Source organism: Candoia aspera, chromosome 2 (genome assembly GCF_035149785.1).
Source record: "Candoia aspera isolate rCanAsp1 chromosome 2, rCanAsp1.hap2, whole genome shotgun sequence".
In the NCBI taxonomy this organism is placed as follows: Eukaryota; Metazoa; Chordata; class Lepidosauria; order Squamata; family Boidae; genus Candoia; species Candoia aspera.
Genome location: NC_086154.1, coordinates 185,715,590 through 185,739,845, shown reverse-complemented (window position 1 = coordinate 185,739,845; position 24,256 = coordinate 185,715,590). Strand labels below are relative to the sequence as shown.

At 38.3% G+C, this 24,256-nt stretch overlaps 1 protein-coding gene across 2 annotated transcripts in view; it reads right to left on the bottom strand.

Moving 5' to 3' along the window:
- Window positions 1-425: 425 nt before the first annotated feature.
- The window catches only part of SLC24A2 (solute carrier family 24 member 2), a 74,791-nt gene continuing 50,960 nt past the window's right edge, over window positions 426-24,256 (bottom strand). For both annotated transcript variants that reach the window (XM_063295019.1, XM_063295020.1), the window contains 4 exons: window positions 11,644-11,772; window positions 8,037-8,126; window positions 6,415-6,581; window positions 426-733 (listed from right to left, as the gene is read on the bottom strand). In XM_063295019.1, the coding sequence (XP_063151089.1) occupies window positions 484-733; window positions 6,415-6,581; window positions 8,037-8,126; window positions 11,644-11,772 (636 nt within the window). In that variant the 3' untranslated portion in view covers window positions 426-483. The remainder of the gene's footprint in view (window positions 734-6,414; window positions 6,582-8,036; window positions 8,127-11,643; window positions 11,773-24,256) is intronic.

Here is a 24,256-nt window from a genome sequence, read left to right as displayed (position 1 = left end):
TGCTGTTTCCAAAGATAGATAATATTCTTTCTATTTATAGATACAGTTCTCTTTCTGATACACACACACACACACACATGCTTGTGTGTGTGTGTGTGTGTGTGTGTATGTATGTATGTATGTATATATATATATTATAACAATATATAGGTAGACAGATAAATGTGCATGGAACTAGGTCCTAAACATAGCCCATGCCATAAGCTAAACATACTCATAAACAACAGATGCACCATACCTCCAACAAATAAGCAGTGCAAGCTTCATAGGAGCATATTTAAAGCCATGAGTTTTCATTCTGCACATCATTTTTGTTCAGCAGCAGCTACTGTTATCAGCTGCATTTGTCCACATGTAATTTTAGTCCCTCTTTTTTCCACAGTTTTATGTTGGGCAATTCTACAGATACAGTTTGTTCTGTTTTTAATTTTTTTCTTCAGTTGTCTGTTTTGATGTTGTTCCAAAAGGAGTATTTCCTTCCTATTAGATGGACACAGGGCATACAATAATCCTGTCTTCCAGAAGGACGCTGACAACCAGGAATATAAAATAGAGCCCGAACATGGTGAAACCCAGGAATTTGTTCATCTTCCACTTGCAGAACGCAATAGAGAGGATGACAAAGAGAAGCATGATGAAGAGGAGAACAATAGCACAGAATAAGCCATTGCTGCTCACTACCACTGGGGAGAAGTTGTTAACTGTGGCATAGAGGAACCATGGCAGAGGAAGGCTGTTGAAGGAAAAAAAATGGTAATAAAGCCAGCTTTGCTGATAATTGAAAGGTGCTGTGATTCATTTATAATTGACAACTAGAAGAATAATCACAATATGTTTGCAGTAGATGGGTCAAAATGCTATTTCTACCTCTAGAAAACAGCAGCACTGAAACGGCCAACTTTCCCATTTTTAGGGGTTATTCTCAGGTCTAAACCGTAGATGGGTTCTAGGAGATAGAAATGTATTTCAATGCAATTTCTATTGTGGTAGTTAGGCAATACAGGTAGTCCTTGCTTAATGGGATTGGGACCTGAATTTTAGTTACAAAGCAAAGCAGTCATTAAGTGAATCTGACCTGATTTTACAACCTTTTTTGTGGCAGTCATTAAGCGAATCACCACAGGCATTAAATGAACCATGTGGTTGTTAAGTGAATCACACAGTCCCCCATTGATTTTGCTTCCCAGAAGCTGGCTGGGAAGGTTGAAAATGGTGATCATGTGACCATGGGATGCTGCGGCAGTCATGGTTGCCAAGCGCCTAAATCATGATCATGTGACTGCAGGGACACTGCAATGGTGGTAAGTATATACATAAAGAGAGATTGCCATATTCTAGATCAAGGAGTCAAACCGGTCATAAGTCAGTTTTCTAGCACTGTCGTTAAGTCTGAACCATCACTAAACAAAAGGTTGTTAAGCGAGGACTACCTGTACAATAAAGTCATCATTCTCTGAAGCAAGGGTAGGAAATGTGCAGCCTTTCAGATAATGGAAATCTACAAGTCCCAGCAGCCCAGGCAGTACAGTTTGACTCCTTGATCTAGAATATGGCAATCTCTCTCTCCGTATATATGGCTATTACTATACATACCCCAAAAAAGAGGAAAGACTGAAATATGGGCTAGCTCTCTCGCAATTTGAGAACACTATTCTTTTGAAGCAGAGATGAAGCATAATATTTAACCGTATCTTGATTAACATTTCAATAAATTACTAAGAGTCAGATGAAATAGCCCTAAGATCCCATTCAGCATTACATGGCTCTGTCTTTAAAGGCCACTTGGGAGCTACAGCTGGTCCTGAATTCAGTCCTGGCTGTGCCTCAGTAACCCATTCATTCATTCATTCATTTAATATTGCCACCCATCTCAAACTAGTGACTCTGGGCAGCTAACAACAATAAAAACAGTCATAATATAAAACAATAAAAACAATGACAAAACTTAAAAATAAATATAAATACAGCCAAGTGATCTAAAAGCCATGGTGTTAACATAACCATGAAACAGGGCCCTTCCCACACTTGGGGCCCCAGGCCCGGGCACAAAGCCAGGTCTTCAAGGCCTTCCGGAAAGCCAACAGAGTCGGGGCCATCCTGATATCTGGAGGGAGGATGTTCCAGAGGGCAGGTGCCACAGCAGAAAAGGCATGCTTCCTGGTCCCTGCCAGCCAACATTCCTTGGCTGACGGGACCCGGAGCATGCCCATCCTGCTGGACAGGATTGGATGGGCAGAACTAACTGGGAAAAGACGGTCCCTAAGGTGACTCGGTCCCAAGCCATGAAGGTCCTTAAAGGTGACAACCAGCACCTTGAATGGCACCCGGAAATACACCGGCAACCAATGCAGCTCCCGAAGCAGAGGTGTTATGTGTGCCAAGTAGCCAACACTATTTACAACCTGTACCAGCTGAAGCTTCAAAATGCTCTTCAAGGGCAGCCCCACATACAGTGCATTGCAATAGTCCAAATGGGAGGTCACAAGGGCATGAGTGACAGTGAGTAGTGCTTCCCAGTCCAGGAATGGGCACAACTGGTGCACAATCCAAAGGTGTGCAAAGGCCCTCTTAGCCACGGCTGCCACCTGCTCTTCCAGCAGTAGCCGTGAATCCAAGAGGACTCCCAAATTGCACACCGGGTCCGTCTGGGGCAGTGCCACCCCATTCAGGACCAAAAATGGAAAAACCTTGGTACCAGGTGACCCAAACACCCAAAGCCACTCAGTCTTGCTTGGGTTGAGCCGAAGCCCATTGCGCCCCATCCAGGCCCCTACAGCCTCCAGGCACTGTGATAGGACATGCATGGCATCACTCAGACAGCCTGGGGAGGAGATATAAAGCTGGTTATCATCAGCATACTGATGATACCTCGCCCCAAACTGTCAGATCACCTCACCCAGCGGCCTCATGTAGATGTTAAGTAAGAGGGGCAAGAGAACCGAGACCTGTGGCACCCCACACAGTAGGGGCCGTGGACTGGACCTCTCCCCTCCTACCAGCACTGACTGGAACCAACCCTGGAGGAAGGAGGAGAACCAGTGCAACACAGTGCCGCCTACCCCCAACTCCTGAAGCCAGTCCAGAAGGATACCATGATCGATGGTATCGAAGGCCACTGAGAGGTCAAGAAGAGCAAGGATGGTCGCACTGCCCCCATCCCATTCCCGCCAGAGGTCATTCAAGAGCGCAATCAATGCTATCTCAGTCCCATATCCCGGTATGAATCCTGACTGAAAGCAGTCCAGGTAATCCACTTCATCCAGAGCCCTTTGAAGCTGCCGTGCAACCACTTTCTCAACAAACTTCCCTAGAAAAGGGAGGTTGGAGACTGGATGAAAACTATCCAGATTGGTTGGGTTGATGGATGGCCCCTTCAGGAGGGGGTGCACCACCACCCCTTAAGAGCCGGTGGGACCACCACCCCTCCCTCAAAGAGGAATTAACCACCGTCCAAAACCAATCACATGTCCTCTCCTGGGCAGCCTTGACCAGCCAGGAGGGGCACAGATCTAACACAGAGATGGCTGAACTAACAGCTACAAGAACCCTGTCCACTTCCTCAGGTTCAATGGGCTCAAACTCCTCCCAGATAACCATGCAAGACTCAGCCCCCGTAACCCCCACTGGCCCTGCATCAAGGCTGGAGTTCAACGCAGAGCGGATGCGAGCGACTTTACCTGCCAGATGCTCAGCATATTCCACACAACAGCCCTGAAGGTAGACCCCTGAACTACTCCCTCCAAGGAGAGTCCAGGTCACCTGGGACAGGGCCACTGGGCAGCTATCTGCAGATGCAATAGGAGTGGAGAAATAGCCACATTTCACCACCCTTAGTGCCATGAGGTAGGCTCTAATAGCGACTCTAGCTCATGTTCGATCGTCTTTGCTCCCCGTCTTCCACGTTCCAGGGGTCTCTTAGTCCTCTTAAGCCTCCTCAACTCTTCCGTAAACCACGGGGAGCCACGGGAGCCATGGGCACGGAGAGGCTACTCAGGCGCAATCCGATCCAAAGCCGTGGCCGCTCTCTCATTCCACATGGCCACCAAGGCCTTGGCCGGACCGTGCAGCAGACTTCCCGGAACAACCCCGAGCTTCCTCTGAAACCCAACTGGGTCCATCAGTTGCCTGGGGCAGGCTGATCTAACAGGCCCAGCCTCCCTGTGGAGCGGGGTGGCACCAGAGAACTGAAGGCTCACCAGGAAGTGGTCTGACCATGACAGGGGAGAAACCAAAACCTCCCCCAATTTCAGAGCACTCTGCCACTGCTCTGACAGAAAAACCAGGCCAGGTGAATGACCACCATTATGCGTCGGGCCCTGGATTACTTGGGACAGGCCCATGGCTGGCATGGTAATCATGAACTCCTGAGCTACCTCTGCCCCCACCCCCAAGGAAGGCAGGTTGAAATCCCCCAAGACCATAAGACTGGGGAACTCCACTGCCAGCCCGGCTACAGAGTCAAGGAGCTCAGGCAGGGAGGTTGCTATGCAGCAGCTATTGCTGGTACAATAGCAACAGTCCCAACTGATCCCTAGAGCCCAGCTTAACAAACAGTGTCTCGCACCCGTAAATCTGATGGGCAGTGCTCCTGTCATGAGTAAGGATGGCGAGCAGGGGGCTCCCATCCAGGCTGTAAAGCGCATGCATAGTACTGAGGAATTAGGTAGCCATTCAAAGAGACACAGATCGGGCCCGCCTTAACCTTTGAGGTTTATCTGTCTGGGTTTTTCCCACGCTTCTTCAGTTTGTTAGGATTTTCTGTCATGTAGCAGTAATAAAACACTAGAGACCTATTCTTGTCTCAGCGTGGTTCCTGGCTGTTAGGACAGCTCCTGGATGCCTCCCAAGTATCTCAGATGACCACCGAGGTTGGATTGCTGAGTGTAAATTGTGCTGTTTCTTCCATGAAATGGCCATTTTATTCCGGTTTTGTTATTTTGTTTTAAACCTTAGTTAACTGCCCAGAGTCATGTATGAGTGGGAGGCCACAGAAACTGAATGAATGAATTTATTAATGCCAAGTATATAGCCTGTAGGGCCATCTTTATGCCATACGCTCATTATTTCATTTCCTTTGTCCAGTAGGAATTCTCCTATTCACTGTTCTCTTAGCACAGGAGCAGGGTGATATTAAGCAGTAGATTTCCCGTGCCTACTCCCTCCCAACAGCCTCCTTCAACGGATTGCTAGATTGCCATGAAATGACTTTGGTTTTTGCTTCCTCCCATGTTGTACTTTTCCTACTAGTAAGTGTACGGGCTGAGGTCTGGTGAAGATGCTTGTCTGCATCTCCTGCTTCATCTGCCCATTCTAGCTGCTAAAATGGACAAGATGTACAACTATTAGCAGCTGCATTTGGATAAGACTTGGCTTCCTGCCAGCTGCCAGCCACTGCACTGAGAAAGAAAATGTTTTTGGCAGATATGTGGGAACTACTTTTTCCCTTGAACTTTCAGATTTCTAACTTCTGGAAATTTTTAAAGTAGAACAGTGGGTATTCCGAAGCCTTATTCTATATCATCAATTTTTTTTAAGCTGGTATTTTTGAAAGTTGGCTGCACTCTTATAAGAACTAAAATGTTGGGAGAAGCAGATGGAATCTAATGACCAAAATTCGACCATGGAGAAGATCATGTACAGCAGCAAGCAGTCTGAAGAGATAAGGAAGTCAACTTTGAAATCAGACAAGGACTGGATGACAGCAACCAGAGGCAAGAAAGTTAACTGCCATGCAACAAGTCACATTTGACTCAGCAACCTAATCATCAACGAAAGAACAGGTGAGGTGACACATGATGGAATGCAACTAGCAGAGAATAAATAGTCACCTTTGAGGATGGTTAGTTTCCTAGGTTGGCCCTATTCAGCTTGTGGGTTATAGAGACCTTTTAGCCATCGGGTTCCTATCATATTTATATTTTATTACATATTATATCTATTCTATTGCTTTATAGGTTTTTACCTATGTTTTACTGTAAACCACCCAGAGTCCCTTTGCTGGGGAGATGGGTGGTGATAAATGTGATAAATAAAATAAAATAAAATAAAATAAAAGGCAAAGCTATACAGGATTCTGCTGGAAGATCTCCATTTGGGCACACTGCCATCAATATCTGCTGAACACTCTTGTCTTCCCCAACCCCTGTGCATCAACAGTTTTGTCGCAGAGCAAGCACATGTGAGAGTGCGTTTATGTTTCTCTGGGTGTAAAGCTCAGGCAACTGTAATTACTAAAGCTTCTGTAGGTTAACAGAGACTCTCTGTGTTCCCTTGAGCATTTCTTATTCAAATGCCTCCCTGTTGACCAAAGCAATGCACCATGAAGCCTTAACCTTGTTGATCTAGCCTTGGGTAACTGAAAGTAAAAGTAAATGAATGAACTATACATGGAGCTAACATTGTAATAGTACTTACCCCACTGTGATGTCAAAGATGTTACTTCCCACAGAGCTGGAGACTGCCATGTCCCCTAGTCCTTTTCGTGCCACAATGACACTGGTGATTAGATCAGGGATAGATGTACCAGCGGCTAACATAGTCAAGCCCATGATTTCTTCACTGATCCCAATGGTCTCCCCAACCTGAATAGAAAAGGAACCACTGGAATCAAGGAAGCAAGACATTTCTTTGCAAAATGCACAAAGAAAGGGACTGGCTAGGATCCACCCCATAGAAGTGCTCAAAATTGCTGTATTTGCTCTTTCATAATTTACTCCTTTTCCATATTTGATGAAATTCTTCCCTACTCACTTTGTTTCAGTCTTCAATAGTGCTAACTATCAGTTGGTATGTTTTGCTGAGCCTGCCAACTCTTTGTTGTTGATTTTTCTTTTGTGCTTTCAACTACAGGATTTTTTAAAAACAGCATTGCTTTAATGTTAGTTTGTTAAAAGAAACCTATTTTAATCTATGCTACTTTGAAGCTGCTTTGGTCTGGAAAACCAACAAAAAATGTTAATATAAAAGCAGAATGTGACTGGTACTCATTTTGAAAATAAAGATAATACTGATGTATTGACTCAGATTGCATTTTATGTGCCAGCTAATTGTAGAAAGTGACAAAGCATTATGAAGGGCATTGAAGTCTTGATCCAGAAAAAAAAATCCTTCCTAAACTGAAACATTTCTATACTTGAGTGCTTCAACTGAATGCCTTGTTCACGTAGCAGGCATGTCAGTAACACTAAAACACTGGGCAATTCTGTTCGGATTAGATAATACAAAAGGATTCTGTTAAAAGAAACTAATTGCTGTGTTAATTCCATTTTGAAGTGTCCTTCTACACTAATTTTATTTTAGCTTGACAAGCTGACTTCACCATTTATGGTCCTGAGTATGTCGGGGCATGGCCATCTGAAGGGCTGCCTTCTCTCCAAAAGGCTGCCTGAAATTCATCTCCAAGAGCCATCTTTAGTGGTAAAGAAGGTCAATAAGGAGAAAGTTCTTCTGATTCTCATGCTCTGGCTCTGAAATACTCAGTACATTTGGTGCTTAACCAGCTGTCTTCTCCTTACGCTGCTCTATCACTGTAATAAAGATTTGATTTGATTTTATGCCTTCTTAGCACTCCTTCTATTCGTCAAAAAATTACGATGTTCTAGTTTTTAATCTTATTTAAATTTAATTTTAATTCTGCTTTAATGTTTAATTTATTTATACAGCTGAATTTCACTGTTTGATTCTTCCCCTACTACAGGAAGCTCTGGAAATTCATTTGGGATTGCAGAGTGTAGTGTTGAAACAACTTCAGCATTCCATCCTGACATCCCCATTCTCTCTGTATATATCCTATTATCAAGGTGGAATCTAACGTCAATAAAAAGCCTGTCTTTTAAAATGCCAATGGAGAAAATGAATTAGCATGTGATCTAGTAAAATGTTCAAACTGCTATTTTTATTCATGAAATTTAGAGGCCGCCCAACTCCAAAGCAACTCTCAGCAGCTTATATTAAAAATGTTCCATCAATTACTGAATCAATTAAATATTGATTAAATATAAGCTAAAACGTAAGAGCAAGTCCATCAAATAGCTTACCTGATGTGCCCACCAGACCATTAAGTAAGAAAATACAGCTATCCAAGAGATGGATCCAAAAAATGTGAGAGGGAAAAGCTTTTTTGATGACTGAAAGAGAGTAATAATGCAAATGTCAGTGTGCTCATTTTGTAATAAATACCAAAGGCCTTTCTACCTGAACACAGCATATGCAGTGTGGCTGGGTTCATCAGTTTCAAACCAAACTTCATCCAATTAATATGGATCCCATTCATAAAAAGCACTATGTTACTTGGGAGCGCATGCATAAGACAAAGTTCAGTTTGTTATGTTGCTATGATAGATTCCTAGGAAAGGTTTCTTCACGTAGTAGCTATTTACAATTGGTATGCTGTGATTGCGTTCAGTACCTATAAGCAAGATATTTTTTGTTCAGTTTTGAGATATTTCGTCAGAGAATGAGAAATCAATATAAATAATAATTTCTAGGAAGGACAGTAATTACTATTTATATTTATTTATCAGTTCTATTCTTTTTAGCATTTTTGTTCTGAAACACTGGTTTCTCATTAAAAACACAGCTCTGGCAACCAGAACTTTTCCACTGTTGATAAAATTTAGGCAATTTTATTTTTGAGCCCTTTCCTAATGATTCACAATATGGAATTCACATTTTTCACTGCTGCCAATAATTTGATGTGATTATATGCCCCTTGTTTCCTTCATTCCCAAATCAATTGGAGATTTGCCAAGTTTTGTGACTATTTGTGCCAAGTTTGATTTTTATTATTATTTTTTTGTTTGTTTGTTTCTACCTGCTGAAACCAAATTCATGTTCAACTCAAATCTTTATTACAACCATAAGGCTGGCAATCAGATACAAATCAAAAGGAAACAACTGAAGCTAAAAAAAAGAATAATTGATACAATTTTTCAGATTTGAGGAAAGACGAATTGTGCATATAGAGGCATAAAATTGGGCAACCCAGGAAGATATATCTGAACAATGCTCACACAGAATGACAAATAGAAGTAAAGCTCTCTGCTAGGTAATTTCTTCCAGATAGAATGGATAAAAGTCTGTAGAGAGAGCAATAAAAGAGCATGTGGCTCAAGGACTTTTGTAATGCCCCACAGAACAGTAGAAAGCAATGCATCCAGCCTGGCCAGAGTGAAGGCCCAGTGCAATTTCAGAACTGTGACAGAAGAAAGGTAGGAGGCTGGCACATACACATTTGTAAAGATGCCACATGCTGTGAGACTGGAACCAAATTTATATTGATTTGAAAATCAGTGTCCCAGATAGGCTGCTTAAGAATACTTCTTTGTCTGTAATGGGCAAGACTTGCCAACAAGAATCCTAGGGAGTGGAGCTTGCCAATAACTTTTATGAATCAGGTTGAGTTCAAATGGCTCTTAAGAATCAGAAGAAAAAAAGTTAACTCTACCCCCAACTTTAAAACATATTACCAAGTTCTATCATCCACAGAGACCAGGTCTCTAAATGTGCAGCAGGATTCTTAATACATGTTGGGATTGCATCAATAGCTCTAATAAATTTAGGATGAATGGGTCCAAGGATGTCAAGCTTTCTGAAAGTGCAAATTTGGATACCACAGAAAAACTGGGAGATGACTTTGACTATATAGACCTTCAAAGCTGCAGGGATAAAGTGATCAACATTTGCCAGGTATATAAAAATGTTCTCTCTAGGATAGCGAGGCCTGAAACAGGACTCCAAAGTATTTATAAATGCGCACCTGCTTGATAGCATTGCCATTAATTTGCCCACTATGAACTTTATGATAGTTTCATGCAATCATTAAGATTAGCTTATACTGGTTTTTCCTTTGAGCAGAAAAAAGCCAAGCCCTCAATACCCTTCTCATTCCCTTCTGAGAGATGGACATGACTATGATGTTACAAGAGCTGGAACTATTCAGCCTGCTAATATAGGGGGATCACAAGTGGGGACAGAAAGGCCTGAATTATTTAGTATGTAAGTTAAAAATTAGAGAGGCTGGACTACACCCCTGCCTCATCCCTCTTTAATAGTGACAGCTCCAGAGGGGTGAGCAACTGACTGTCAAGTGGTGTTGGAGTGGAGGGGCTACATGAGAAGAGGAACTTTTATCTACTAAGGATCCTCTTAGTTTTTCCCACAGCTTCTCCCTTGGAATTAAATTGAAGGTTGATTTAAAATTGACCAGGGCTTTGAACAGAGCGCTTCTGGGCTGGGAAGAATTTTTCTCTGCCAAATGGTAGAGAACCAGAGAGTGATAAGAGTTGACTGGTCTCCTCTGAAATGTTCCTCAGCTAAGATGTTTCACTTTTAACACAGTTCAATAGTTTTAAATAGAGATATTTAGCATATATAACTCGATGGTTCTATTAAGCAAACTGATTGGTCTGGCAGAGTCTAATCTATTTCCTTTGTTTTGTAGAATAGGATAACAAGGGAGTGGCTCCAGTGAGTAGGAGAACACTTGTTGAAGTGTTAATATGGTTAGCCAGGACTGGAGTCCACCAGTCCTTGTTCTCCCTTAATAATTCTGGGGGATAAAATCTCCTCCTACGTCATTTTCGGTTTGGGTTGTGAAATGAGATCTTTGACCTCATATGTGGTTACTCTCTCCCTGACACAGGATGCCAGTCAGGGAGAGAGTAAGTCACAGCTGGATTGCCTAATGATTCCATGGTAAAAATATTTTGGAAATAGTTCTGCAGATATTTGCAGACTGGACCAAAACCTCTTAACACTGAGGGAACTGTTAGCTAAGTGCCAGAACCAGGAAGTGTTTTGAGCTTAGCAGCCCCACTCCTCTCTTGCAGCTTTGCTTTCCTTTGATTTTAGATGGGCTTTGTAGGTTTTCTTTATAAACAAACCTGGAGGGTTGTTAAATTGGAAAGCATGTACTGCTACAAACAGGCCCTTTTTTGCTTTAATAGTGTCAAACCAGGGTTTGGATCTAATATGAGAAGGGTCTGACAGTCTGAGCCTGATGGCTAAGGATAACGGACTGAGAATATGCTAACACCTGCTCTGAGGTGTCTGCTAGGCAGATCTGAGAGGGAAGCTGGAGGAGGAGATCTAAGTTCAAGAAACTTAAGAGATCTTGTGCCACTCTGGAGGACCATATATTCCAAACATGCCCTTTTGAAATTAAACTGGGAAATGCTCAACTGTGGATGGATCCTGTTGGGATTTAAAGTAATGTTAAATGACAGTAGAAATTTAAGTGTTGCTGTGGACGGAAATACAAACTGTTGGGTGTCTGCACAGTCCAAGGGGGAAAATTTCTTCTGCATATAAAGTTTAACAGACATCTAAAGAAGCAAGCATGCAGACAAACATAAAAGAACTATTAATACAATACTTTATAGGTTGCCATTAAATATTTATACAGGTAAATGGCAATGTATTCATTGCTATTGTCTACCAGACAAGGTCTCCAAAAGCCCAAACCAAATGTCATTCATCATGAGATTCTTATCAGGTATTTTCTCCACCAAGCAATCTAACGGAAGCTGAAAATTCATGAACTTGTTTATGTATGCTCAATAATACTATCAGGGCTAAATCTGTTCTTTATAAACATACTTTACATGTCAATTCATATATAAAAGTGAAAACAGTCATTCTCACTGGATTTCTAACATCAGGCAGAGTCACCCATAATGGAAAAACAATAGGAAAAATAATCAGATACGTAAGCCACTTCTGGGGCGTATCAGGCCAGGCCAGGCTGAGGGGCTGATCATCTTCCTCATCTTCCTGTTGTGAAAAAAAAAAGACAATATTAATCTCAATGAAAAAATGGAAAACATCTACTTTTTGGGGTTAAAAGAAGTCTATAGCAGGCTGCCTTCATTCGGCACTGAAAAAAATATAAACTGAAGAAAAAATCCAGCAATTATTTGTGTGTGTGCGTGTGTGCATGCTTATGCACCAAGTTTTGAAAGAGAATTTGCTTACTGATGTATTTGTGCATATTCTATCAGGGCTCATCACTGCAAGTGGGGAGGGAAATAACAGCCATGCAAGATAGACCAAATCAGGAAACACACACCATATGAAATTCAGGCACTCTATTGTTACGGGATGTTATAACAGAATCTTGAAAGCCTATCAGAGATTCTCTTTATCCCCACTTATATTAAGAGAATCAAGGCTTGGCAATCTTGACTTTTTCCTTACCCCTTCCTGTCTATCTTGACTAAGCTGATATTTACAGAATGGTTGTTGAATTCCTTCTTCAAGACCATCTCCATATCTCTCTTCTGGAAGGGATGGTGGTGGGGGGGGGGGAGAAGCTATGTAATACTGAACACCCTACTTTACTATTTCATTTCTTTCCCTTCACACTGATGACCAGAGTTTTCATCATACTGCATGATGATGGCCACCAACTTGGATGGCTTTAAAAAGACATAGACATATTCATGAAGTTTGCCTTCACAGTTATTAGAGAAGTACTGTATATGTCTATCAGGGTTGAGTGGATTCCTGCACTGAGCAGGATGTTGGATAGATGATTAATAAAGTCCCTTCAAATTCATATGTTCTAGAAATCTATGTAAACCAGATGCTTAGGTCCTGTTGGCTTTCCAAAGGACTTTTTGCTATTGTAGGAAACAATGGAATAGAAAGGTATTTATCTCAGATGGTACTTCTTACATTGTTACGTTCAATATGGACGAAAAACTATTTTGCATAAAGATGAGTTTCTAGGGATGATGAGTTATGTGCTTGTTCCAAACATAGAATCCATTTATCTGTACACTGGGAAAGCTACTCACATTGGACTTTATACTGTAATTAGATTTAACAATTATTTTTCTACTCAGTTTCTCATGATATAGGAAAGGTAATGGATTGTATGAATCAATTCTCCAAAATTATAACACTGTACCACTAAATTTATCCTTTCAGCCACGAAAATTGTGCATCTACTCAGTCTAAATATATTTGCAACATTTTTAATGGAGAGAAAAAATATTCTATTTCTTTTCCTTTCTTCTCACTACATTCTTCCCTCCAAGCCACATATACATATGATTATTTAGTGTGCTAAATTCACCATGACTATGTAAAAGGGGAATAATATCTGGAAGCAGTTTACTTTGATAAAAATCAGATAAAAGCAATATATATATATATATATATATATATATATATATATGAGCGGAATAATGGCATTCATCATTATGCCTAATCCTTTGGATGCATCAGTATTGTTAATATACTGCCAATACTGTTTTGCAGTCTTGACTGGACCTTGAGTATCCTTGTTGCTATAGTAGTCTTATGTGTTCCTGATCTTGACTTTGCTGACTATATTTTCTGCTTGGGCTTCAAAGTGATTCAATAAGAGTTGCTATGGGGTCACAACTTTCATGCAGACTTATTAGAATAGTCATACTTAACTTCCCTGGACCACACAGTGCACCTGAACATGTAACTATTTACATGGATAGATATATGCTAGAGATGCATAAACATTATAGAGATGGTTTGATGTCCAGATCTGTAGCTCCAGAAATAACCTTATCTACCCTAGGATCCTCTAAGGTATAATTTGATCCAGTTTGCCCTGGATCAGAAGCAGATTCAGAAAATTAGACTTCTCCCTCCCAGTATCTAGCATGGGGAAAATGTAAACATCTAAATAATTGCAACCCTTTTGTTTATTTTTATCATCACGTGACAGATCTTCAGGAAAGGTGTATCATTAGGAGATTCATAAGGAGACACGGCATACAAAATTTCATAGTAATCACCACTGTGTTTTTGAGCTATGTTTCTTTAAAGTCTATTTTTTAAAGTACCCACTTTTTTTTTTGCTTATTACCAGAATGAAATAAAATTTACTAGAAGGCTGTAATATTATGAGAGGGTAGAGCAGAATGAATTGCACAGACGTTAGTTCTGGGATTTTAGATTATCATTCATTTGATTTTTTTAAAGTGCCTCAAACTTTCTTCTTTTCAAAGAAAATCACAGTGAAAATGGTTTCTATTATGAAGAATATCTCTGGCAAATTTCAATGTATTAACAGAGGAGGGAGTTCTGCAAAGGGAAGGAAGGTGTAAGGAATGATAATGTCTCTTCCTAAATGCAACATAGGTGATAGTCAGAGCTTGAGAGCAGGGAGAAATAAAATTTTAACTCACTGGTCTTTTCCACAAAATAAAACTGTTGTTACTCCTACCTTCAATGTAGATATGCATATAGCTATATTGCAAGCTATTCTTTTTCATCTCCTGAAGGAGAAAACTGATTTATCTCTTTGAACACCTGTGAGAAATCACTTGGCTGAGATAATACACATAACTCTTTAATTGCAGTGATTTCAGTCATGAGTGATAGATTCACTGTGCACACACAGGAAAAGGAGTGAAAAAAGGAATACAAATGATTAACTCCATTAAGAACTAAGAAGGGAAACCACTTTCCTCCTTCATTGTAACTAAATATGGTTTGGTGTTAAGTACAGATTGAAATAAATTACAAAAGCACAGTTTGCTCCTTTATCTGTTTATCCTTTTAAACCAAAAGATGGCTATTATGCTGCTAAAAGAAATTTGATGCTAATGTGACAGGCCTTATAAGCAGAGTCATAACACTCCAGTTAAGACTAATGATCTCTAGAGCTTCACACAATTAAATATAAATTTCCTACTCAAGCACCCCTCAGAAGCTATTTTTTAAATGGAGACACTCAGTATATTGTATACCCAGAATCACACAATTAAAACACATAAACACAACTGCCTAGATAACATTTGATAAAATTCAGGCTGCTTTGAAAAAGAGGTCATATATGTATGCAAAGAGACACTTTATACAAGAACTTGTACTGATATAAACTAACCAGCACCCTGGTATATCAGGGATCCATTGAATCACAGTTGTTCAATAACACACTTAATGATCACACTGCAAACCATGAAAGCCTTACTTCCTTGTTAGAACTAAGCTGCCTGTTTCTTTTACTTAACATTGTCTTTGTGATGTTAGGCACACACATTTTTTTCCTTGCTTGTTTCCATAGAAACTGATAAAAAAGGAACATGCCTGAGTATGAGGAGATGAGAATATGAAGTTGAATATTATTTTTAGGGAAGTCAGAGGTTACAATAATTCAGCTGACTTTGAATCTCTAAGGAATGGTATAATAATATAATATACTATACATTATGTTGTACTGTGTTATATTTTTATTTTATTTTTTATCCCACCTTTATTATTTTTACAAATAGCTCAAGGTGGCAAACATACCTAATATTTTTTCCTCCTCCTCCTCCCCTCCTAAGGCAGGACTAGAACTCACAGACTCCTGGTTTCAAGCCTAGCACCTTAACCACTAGACCAAACTGGCTCTTTTTTACATTAGATTACATTACATTACCCTATATGATACTAAACTAATATTCCATATTTTATTTTTAATAGTAATTTTATTAAAAATTACACTTACGATAATAAAAAACTAATACAAGCTTAAAAAAAAGCAAAAAACAGAAAAAACAGAAGGTGCTGGAAAAAAAAAGAAAATAGAAAAGAAATAGAAAAGAAATGACTTTCCCCTTCATCACAATAAGTATAAACAATTTTAGGAACTTATTACCTCCTCTTATAATACAACAAATGATATCTTCTTCCCATATCCCACTTATCTGTAAACAAATCCTTAAAACCTCATTTCCGTCCTCATCAGCAAAATTCTATTAAGGGTTACCAGAGATAACAACATATCTATATTAATCTTGATCAAATAAACTGACTTCATATTCCGCCCTTTTACTTTTAACAATCTTGACAATTAGTTCCTTCAAATAATAGCCCAGAACTTGATTTCTTTTCATTTTTCCTTTGTCCCATCTCACAAAATTCTTCAAAGCTTTAACAAGCCTCTTTTGTAAATCCAATATAGTAAAATTATCCAGGTCACTATCTTGGTTTGTTATTTGTATATCCCTTTTAATTTTTAAGAATTCAGCTGGTTTCTTTTGTATGTCCAGTGTAGCATCTTTTCCCATATTATTCTTTTTTTTAAATAAGAATTTTATTAGATTTAAAGCAAAGATAAAAACTACAAAAAAGCAAAAAGCTACAAAAAGAAAAAGAAGAAAACTAAAAAGGTGTGAAACAACAAGAATTTTTTTTAAAGATTACATCAAGAGGCGACTTCTGACTTTTAACAGCAAGAATATACAGCAATCTCCATAATCAATCCCTTACTCTATATCAAACCAAAATCACATTATCTCTATAAATCATTCCATTAGCACATTATAAAAATCACTAAATACATTTGCTCCCTCCCCTTATATTAAAAGAAAAGGAAATATATAAACCCCCTAATCAACTCCCCCCCAATACATTTATTTCTTTCCTACCACGATTCTATACATTTCTACTATAATAAAGATCAAACTAAAAAAACATGTAACTTGTCTGCTCTTATAATTAATAATACTACAATTATAACAATCTTAATCATATTAAACCTAAAACCAAGCATTTATTATTATACCTTATTAATCTTAATCCAAATAATTAAAGATGAATAAAGTCAGACAAGCCCTAAAAGCAATCTGGATAAATATTCTTAAACCCTTATTCCACTTCAAAATAAACCAAAGCATTTACATATCTCCCCAGTACACACAAAGCATTTTTCATAAAGAAATCAGACAGCCCAACTGCCCCCCTTAAAAACTCCAACTTCTCAGCAGAAAACCTCCCATAGATAACAACCCCTTTCTTCCCATAACATTCCATCAGAAAAACAGTATCACTCATGATTTGCAATTCATCTGTCCCTTTAGTTTCTTCAACTCAACAATCAGATTGTCGTCTGGCATTTCAACAGAAGCCTCAATCTCGCTTTCAGTAGAAACATTTCTATCGTTGTCAAGCTCTTCAATTTCTTCCACAACATCCCCAACTTCTGGGTCTATTGTTCAAAAATGTTCTTCAATATGTCCAATGTTAAAATATTTTGCTCCATTCTGTATTAGTGAGTCAAATTTAAGTGTTCTTCTCCTTTAATTGTAATCTTTAGTTCCTTCTAGTTCCCCCTAATGTCTAACTTTCAAAGTCCCATCCTATCATGTTAAAAAAAGAAAGAAAAAAGAATTCAAAACAAAAGCATTTTCCCATGTGAAGGATTCTTATAATTAATTCCAAAATCTTATTTCAAATCCATCTGGACCCTTAGTATGTTTGTAACTTTCCAAAATCAAAGTTCTAATCACCCTTTTGCTGTTTATTCATTTTTTATTCATAATTTTATTAAAGATTACATTGCACAGATAAAACTAATACAGGCTATGAAATATAAAAGAGTAAAAAGAAAGAAAAAGAAAAAAGTGCAAAGGAAAAAGGAAAAAAATTAAAAAGATAAAAAAAGAAGTAACTTCCCTCTTCATCCCAGCAAATATAAACAATTTTAACTTATCACCTTCTCTTAAAATACATCAAACAATCTCTTCATCCCATATCTCACCTCATTCTCTATAAACAAATCTTTAAAGCCTCATCATCCATCCTAATCAGCAAAAATCCATTAAGGGTTACCAGAAATAACTACCTATCTATTATAAACTTGATCTAATAAACCCACTTGAATTCCTTCCTTTTACATTTATATTTCATTTTTTATTTTTAAACAAATCCCCCAATCCTCATCATATGAATTTGATCAGTAAAAATCTAATAAAAGTTACCAGACATAACATCATAACTTTTAAAATCTTAATCAAATAAATTTAAAATGCAACAAATAACCACTTTGCCATATAACTCTTATCTATAAACAAAACCTCAAAACACCACCATCCAGTCCTGGTTAAAAAAAAAAAAATCCATGAAAGATTCAGTAAATCTGTATTTCCTCACTGTGAGGTGACTCCACCCATTGTGCAGGAGGATTCTATTTTACCCCAAACTATAGAACTCCTAGTATTATGGCCAATTATCTCTGTCTCAGCCCTAACAAAATTCCATGGAATTCCAACAATAAGGGATGACTGGAAAAATCTAATTGGAAGGAGAACTAATATGGGTGATTGTTTAGAGAAGCATACAATTCAAAATATTTAAAATGAAGAAACTCAGCACCCGAACTTCTGGAAAGGCAGGGGCTACCAAAATAAATAGTATTTGATGCACAGTTATCTGATTTATGCAGGATCCCCATTACAGAAATAGAACCTTCCAGCGTACCGCGCTATGATGAACTCAAGATATTTTAAAATCAGTTTCAAGTCTTCCGCAATTCATAGCAGGATTCTGAGCTGGCATTTGGATATTGCTGGGCTAATAAAATATAAATAAATATTTGCAACATAAATTACTCTCATATATTGTTAGTATCAGGTAATACTTGGCAAGTGGGAATATGGTATAGCTGATTTGGGTTTGGAGTTTATCTAGTCACAGGAATGCAATAATTCTGTTTTTTCCCCCCTCAGTAGAAGAATTAAAAAAAAAACATGACAGTCTAAGCATTTTGCTTTTGAAGATGAGAGATTCTGACTCTGCAGGTTTCTTTATGGGCTTAAGTGATGTAAAATGATTACACCTTCAATATTGTATGAGATGCAGTTGTGCTTCCTTTCACCTCTGTTCTTCCTGAATAATTTCTGAGGCATGTCTTACAGGAAGGACAGACTTCTACAATAACTGATTCAGTACTAGGCTCTTCTATATTCCTTTCCTAAAAAACAAACAACCTCTCTCTCTCTCTCTCTCTCTCTCTAACTGAGGCAAATCCAATTGCAAGGCAATTCATACAGCTTTCCTGAAGTTGAAGTGCTGGATCATATCCAGCATAATCAGAAGGTAAAAAACAGTAATTCTATGAAAACGTGATCAACTGTATTTTTTCTTTTTTCCTGTTTGGATTTGCTTGCTCTCAAGATGTTATGAAATGTATTTAACTTTGAATTATTGAGTCACACAGGCACACCCTTACAGATAGTGATCCATTTGCCAAACTCATTCTAGCAATGGCCCTGCCTTTCAAAAGCTGTGAAAAACATTTCAAGGGGCACTTTACAAAGTTTAGTGACAGAATAAAACCCAACCGTTTGCAAAGTACTGAAGCAACTGTTTTCTGGAACAGCTGCTTCAGGCCTTTCCCAGCAGGCGTTCACATGTGTGGACAGAAACACAGAATCATAGGGTTAGAAGGGACTTGGAAGTCTTCCAGACAACCCCCTGTCTAACCTTTGCTTGAAAACATCCAGTGATGGGGCACCCATAACCCCAGGAGGCAGCTGTTCCACTGCTTAAAAGCTCTTATAGTCAGAAATTCCTCCTTATTATCTACAGCCTCTCCTGTGACAGCCCTACAAGTACTGAAAGATTGTATGTATGTATGTATGTATGTATGTATGTATATTTTTAATTTATACACTGCCCATCTCACTATAAAAGTGACTCTGGGCAACTTACAAATAAAAAGTTATCATGTTATCGTGTTGTTATCATGTCTCCCCTTAGCCTTCTTTTCTTTAGGCTAAATATACCGTTTCTTCAACCATTCTTCATAGGACTTAGCCTCCAAGCATCTTACCATCTTTGTTACTCTTCTCTTCACTCCTTCCAGTTCTTCAGCATTCTTCTTGTATTGTGGTGACCAGAACTGGACACAGTATACCAGGTGCGGTCTGACCAGAACTCTTACTTCCTGTGATTTTGACACTATAGCTCTATTGATGTAGCCTAAAAGGGCTACGCTTTGGCAGCTGGAGCACTCTCCTGGCCAGGACAGCTGTTGTAATACAAGGTGCCCTTGCGCAGACTTCTGCAATAGCAAGTCAGTGATGTCAAATCAATCCTTCACTTGCTGTCCAGTCACACTTTTCTTAGCTGTGCCAGTGTTTAAGGCATTGCCTGTAAGTTGTCTCATGTATAGTAACTACATTACAATCTAAATGACTTTTCTTATTTGTTGACCAGGATGGAATTTAAGAATGTTCTGAAGCACTGATTCATTTTTCAGAAATTGTCTAGGTTCCTAGTAATGTCTTGGGTTGCAAGAAAATTGAAAATTGATCCTACTTAGGGAGAGTACTGAACATCATGAGGTAAGTTAGTTATTTGGGACAAACTCTCAATGCTAAAATAATTTGTCCAGAATCTGTGTGGCCTAAACAATTATCCAACATCTGCAAGAGAAATTGGTTTGCCACTGTTTGTTTGTATAGTGATCATTTCAGGCAATGATTTCTTGTGGTGGCTTTGCAACGTAACATCTGTGGTGACAGAGAATCAGGATGTTTGGCCAAAGGGATATGCACATCCTTTTGTAGCTGGAATTTCATAATAATTTCAATGGAAAGTTTTTTCTAGGGAAAGGAAATGCATCTAGAAGCCAAGCCAAGTAGAATTAAATCTTGTCAAGAGGCATCAGCTCTGGAGAATACTACAGCATATGAGAGCCAAGGCTGGTGATGTGGGAATCAATGATTCTCAGGCCAGAGAGATCATTATGTAAATATCAACGAGGTGCCTCTACCACTCAAGGCTGAGGAAAAGGGGCCAAGAATCTTTGGAGGAGGAAAAGGAAGATAAGAAGGAAAAGGCAGGGACTGACGTATCTGTAGATTCCTATGTTCTGCTGTAGGCAGATCTTGTGTGTGTGCGCATGACTTTTCTTGTTTACAATAGAACTTATCTAACTATTCTGAGTCTGTGAAGCTTCTGTTACTGAATATAGATTGACTTTCTAGAAAGTAAATATTAATACTCATGCCTCATGAAGTCTGATATTGTGGTGCTCTTGAACATCTAGTCTCGATCACAGTAATGTACAAACAGCGATGATGTCTGGGATCTCACATCCTTAGATTATTTCTAATTTTAGTAGCTGTGTGCAATTATGGGCAGCAGACTTTTGCTATGTCATGTTGAGGATGTGGTAACCCAGCAACAGGGTCACGATGAAAATACTTCCTATTTGCCTAGAGTGTAAGAACATTTGTACTGGATTGTCTCAAGGAGAACATCTTGCTCCTAGCTTATTACATTCCATCCTCAGATCATGGCATAACTGATATATTATCTAGCTCACAGAGCCAATGGTACTGAAAATTGACAGTAATGACAAGGGCAGTCCAGGAAGAGGTACCAATGTAGCTCTGGGACCGTGACATAAAGTCTGTTGGGAACATAGCTCACTTTTCTAGCAAACTTTAGAACAGGAAACTTGTTCTGTTAACTATTTGTAGGGGCTTGGCAGCTTTTGAAAATCAAAGACCAAAGTAAATGGAATGAACAAATGCTGATCATACATTAATTGTGAAAAAACATAACTTGCCCTTAGTACATGATTTTGCTAATTTTGATAGAATGTTTACTAAAGATGGGAAATATTAAGACGTGCAGCTGCTGGAAAAAAGGCAGTGGCTATTATGAGTTCTGTTGTTAGGAATGAATGTTCACTGAAAGTAGCAAAAATGGCTCTTTATTGCAGTGTGCTTCTGCCCAATTTGCTATATGGAAGTGAAAGCTCAACTTTTCAGGAAGAACCAGAAGTAAGTTGAATACAGTAGGAAAAGATTACTTAAGTGTGCATGATGAAGAGATAGGGTTAAGGATGAATGGCTAATGAATAAGTATATTGAGTACAAAATAATTAGTCCAAAAGAATACTGAGGTGGCTTGGTCATACAGACAGCATAAATGAAGATTAAGTTCCAAAACAATTATGTGAAGAGTGAATGGGTTAAGAGAAAGAGGACGACTGAGAAAGTTCTGAGTGAATGGAGTTGATGAGATCCTCAAAAGAGAGTTGATGAGATTCTTGTAGTTGGTATGATCCTCAAAGAGAAAGATGCGAGAAGTTTAAAGAACAAAAGGCAATGCACTAATTACGAATGGATGTGATGCAAGTAAAGATGGTTTGCAAGAATAGAAAGGTATGGAAGCTATATTTAATAGTGTTGGTAGAAACTAAATTTAGTTATATTTTACTTTTCTATTATTTCCTATTTTTAATTTATTTTGCTTATTCCTTATCAAGGTTGTATAATGTTGCTTATCCAGAAAGGATACAGCATTATAGGTATATATGTAGGTAAGTACATATGTATGCATGTTTGCATCTCCTTCTGGACATTAGAAGAAAGTAGTCTCTCAGATAATCTGTTCCATTTAGGAATATCAACATCATTGAGTTCTCCAATCAGATAGTAATTTAAAGCGTCCATGGCATGTTTTATTTTTCATAGACCTATAGCCCCTAAAAATGAGTAAAAGAGATGTCCTCAATATTGTCAGTCAATCGAATCTCCCACCTTGAAAAGTCTCTCAAGCACAATGTATTTTTGCTGCTTTATTAGAAAGAGGAAAAAATCTAATTGTACATTGTATTTCTAAAAAAACCCACTCTATATCATAAAATATCATAAAAACAATGGTTAATGCTTAAAGATGTAAAAATTGTATAAAAACATACTTTGTTCTCAATATGCTTTAAAAATTAGTTAAGGAAATTACATAAAAGTTATTCTATTGTCTTAACTGCCACTGCCAACTATTGTGAGTTCCCTAATAAAAGTGTTAGACAGAACTTACTCTTTTTGAGAAATCTTTGTAATTGTTTGAAGGCATATTCCAACAGCAACCAATATAGTTTTCATGGACACCAGCATACATTGTCTCCCCAAACATCATCATGCCTCCAAATTAAATCCATTATTATATCTATTTCTTTTCCAAATCCCAGGATCAAGAAATGTTGCACAATTTTGGTGACCTCAAGCATAATTCCATGAGATTTCACTGTTTTTGCATGAGATAATTAAATTTTGGGCTCCAATATCCAGAACCATTAAGTTATTACATGAGATTTTGGCATTCTAACCAGATTTTATGAGATCTCAGGATGAGATCAGTAAAATCTCACAGGATTTTGCGATCTTGAGATTTTGTGTGATTTAGTTGTGGGTATCATCCTGATTATTGTCCTCTGCCATCTCTTATTGCCCAATTAAATTTAAATATTAAATTGGCTTGGATTTACCACATCACATTGTTATTAGAATTAGCCCACACTGTTTGTATCCAATATCTCATTTATATCATTTTATAGCATTTAGACATTAATACCATTCTAAAAGGCAGTTATCTAGGAAAAGTAACAAAAATAAACTAATCCATATATACGATCTATTTAAATATAGTTTTATATAGACAATCCTTCTTTCTATCTTTTCCTACCTACATGATTAATCCTTCAAGCTACAAGATATTAGTTAAGACTTTTTTCCCAAATAATAAGATCATTAAACTGATAACATTAGGAATGAAAAGGAAAAGATTAATGATATATTTATTCACACTCTTTCCTACAGTCTTTAAATTTCTCAGCACTCTGTTCTTATTGGCTGCATCCTGTAGCCCCCTGCTTAATGACATAACAAAGCATTTTGTTTCTTTGTGTTACAATAACGTTTAACAGTATGTGTAGAATGAAGTGGCAGAATGAACCAAATGACAGACTACACCCTTAGGAGAAAACATTGTGCTCAGTGCAACCAAACAAGCTTCTATTAATGGTGCCAGTTGCTCTGTATGCAATTCCCTAGGCAACATGCCAGAAATGTACCCTGGAAGGAAACGTTACTGGCTCTCGTCTTGCCATGAGCGAAGTGATAGTTCAACCGATTTTCTGAATTCTATATGCTGCATATAAACTGCACTGTTATATAAGCTTCTATGAAGCTACAATTAATCTCCAAGCCATACAGACACATGGGCATCTTTTCCTTCTTTTGGTAATAAGAATATCTTCCCCATAATTTAAGCAATTAAATTAAAATGATAGTAGCTCACAGAGAGTTCTATAATAATAAATTCAAATTCTACTTAGCCTCATAATCCCGTTTGCAGTAATGGTCAGTTACAACTTCCAAAAAACATTTAAGACCATGTTTTTTCAAGATACAGTGCCTCCATTTAGCTCACAAGGATATATTTCCATTAAATTTGCATTTAAAGCACTGATTTCCAATCTCCAAGTTCTAAATATTGTTGGATTGCAATGCCCTTTATCCCTGATCATTGCCCACGCTGCTTGCGAATGATGCAGTTGAAAGAGAATAATACGTAAAACCAAAGCTTTAAAAATGCCTGTAAGTTTGTGGCCAAAATTACATCATATGGCAAGGTAACTTCGTATTGTTTGGAATTGTAATGCCAAAGACTGACCTCAAATCCCAAAAATGAAAGAAAGAGAAGA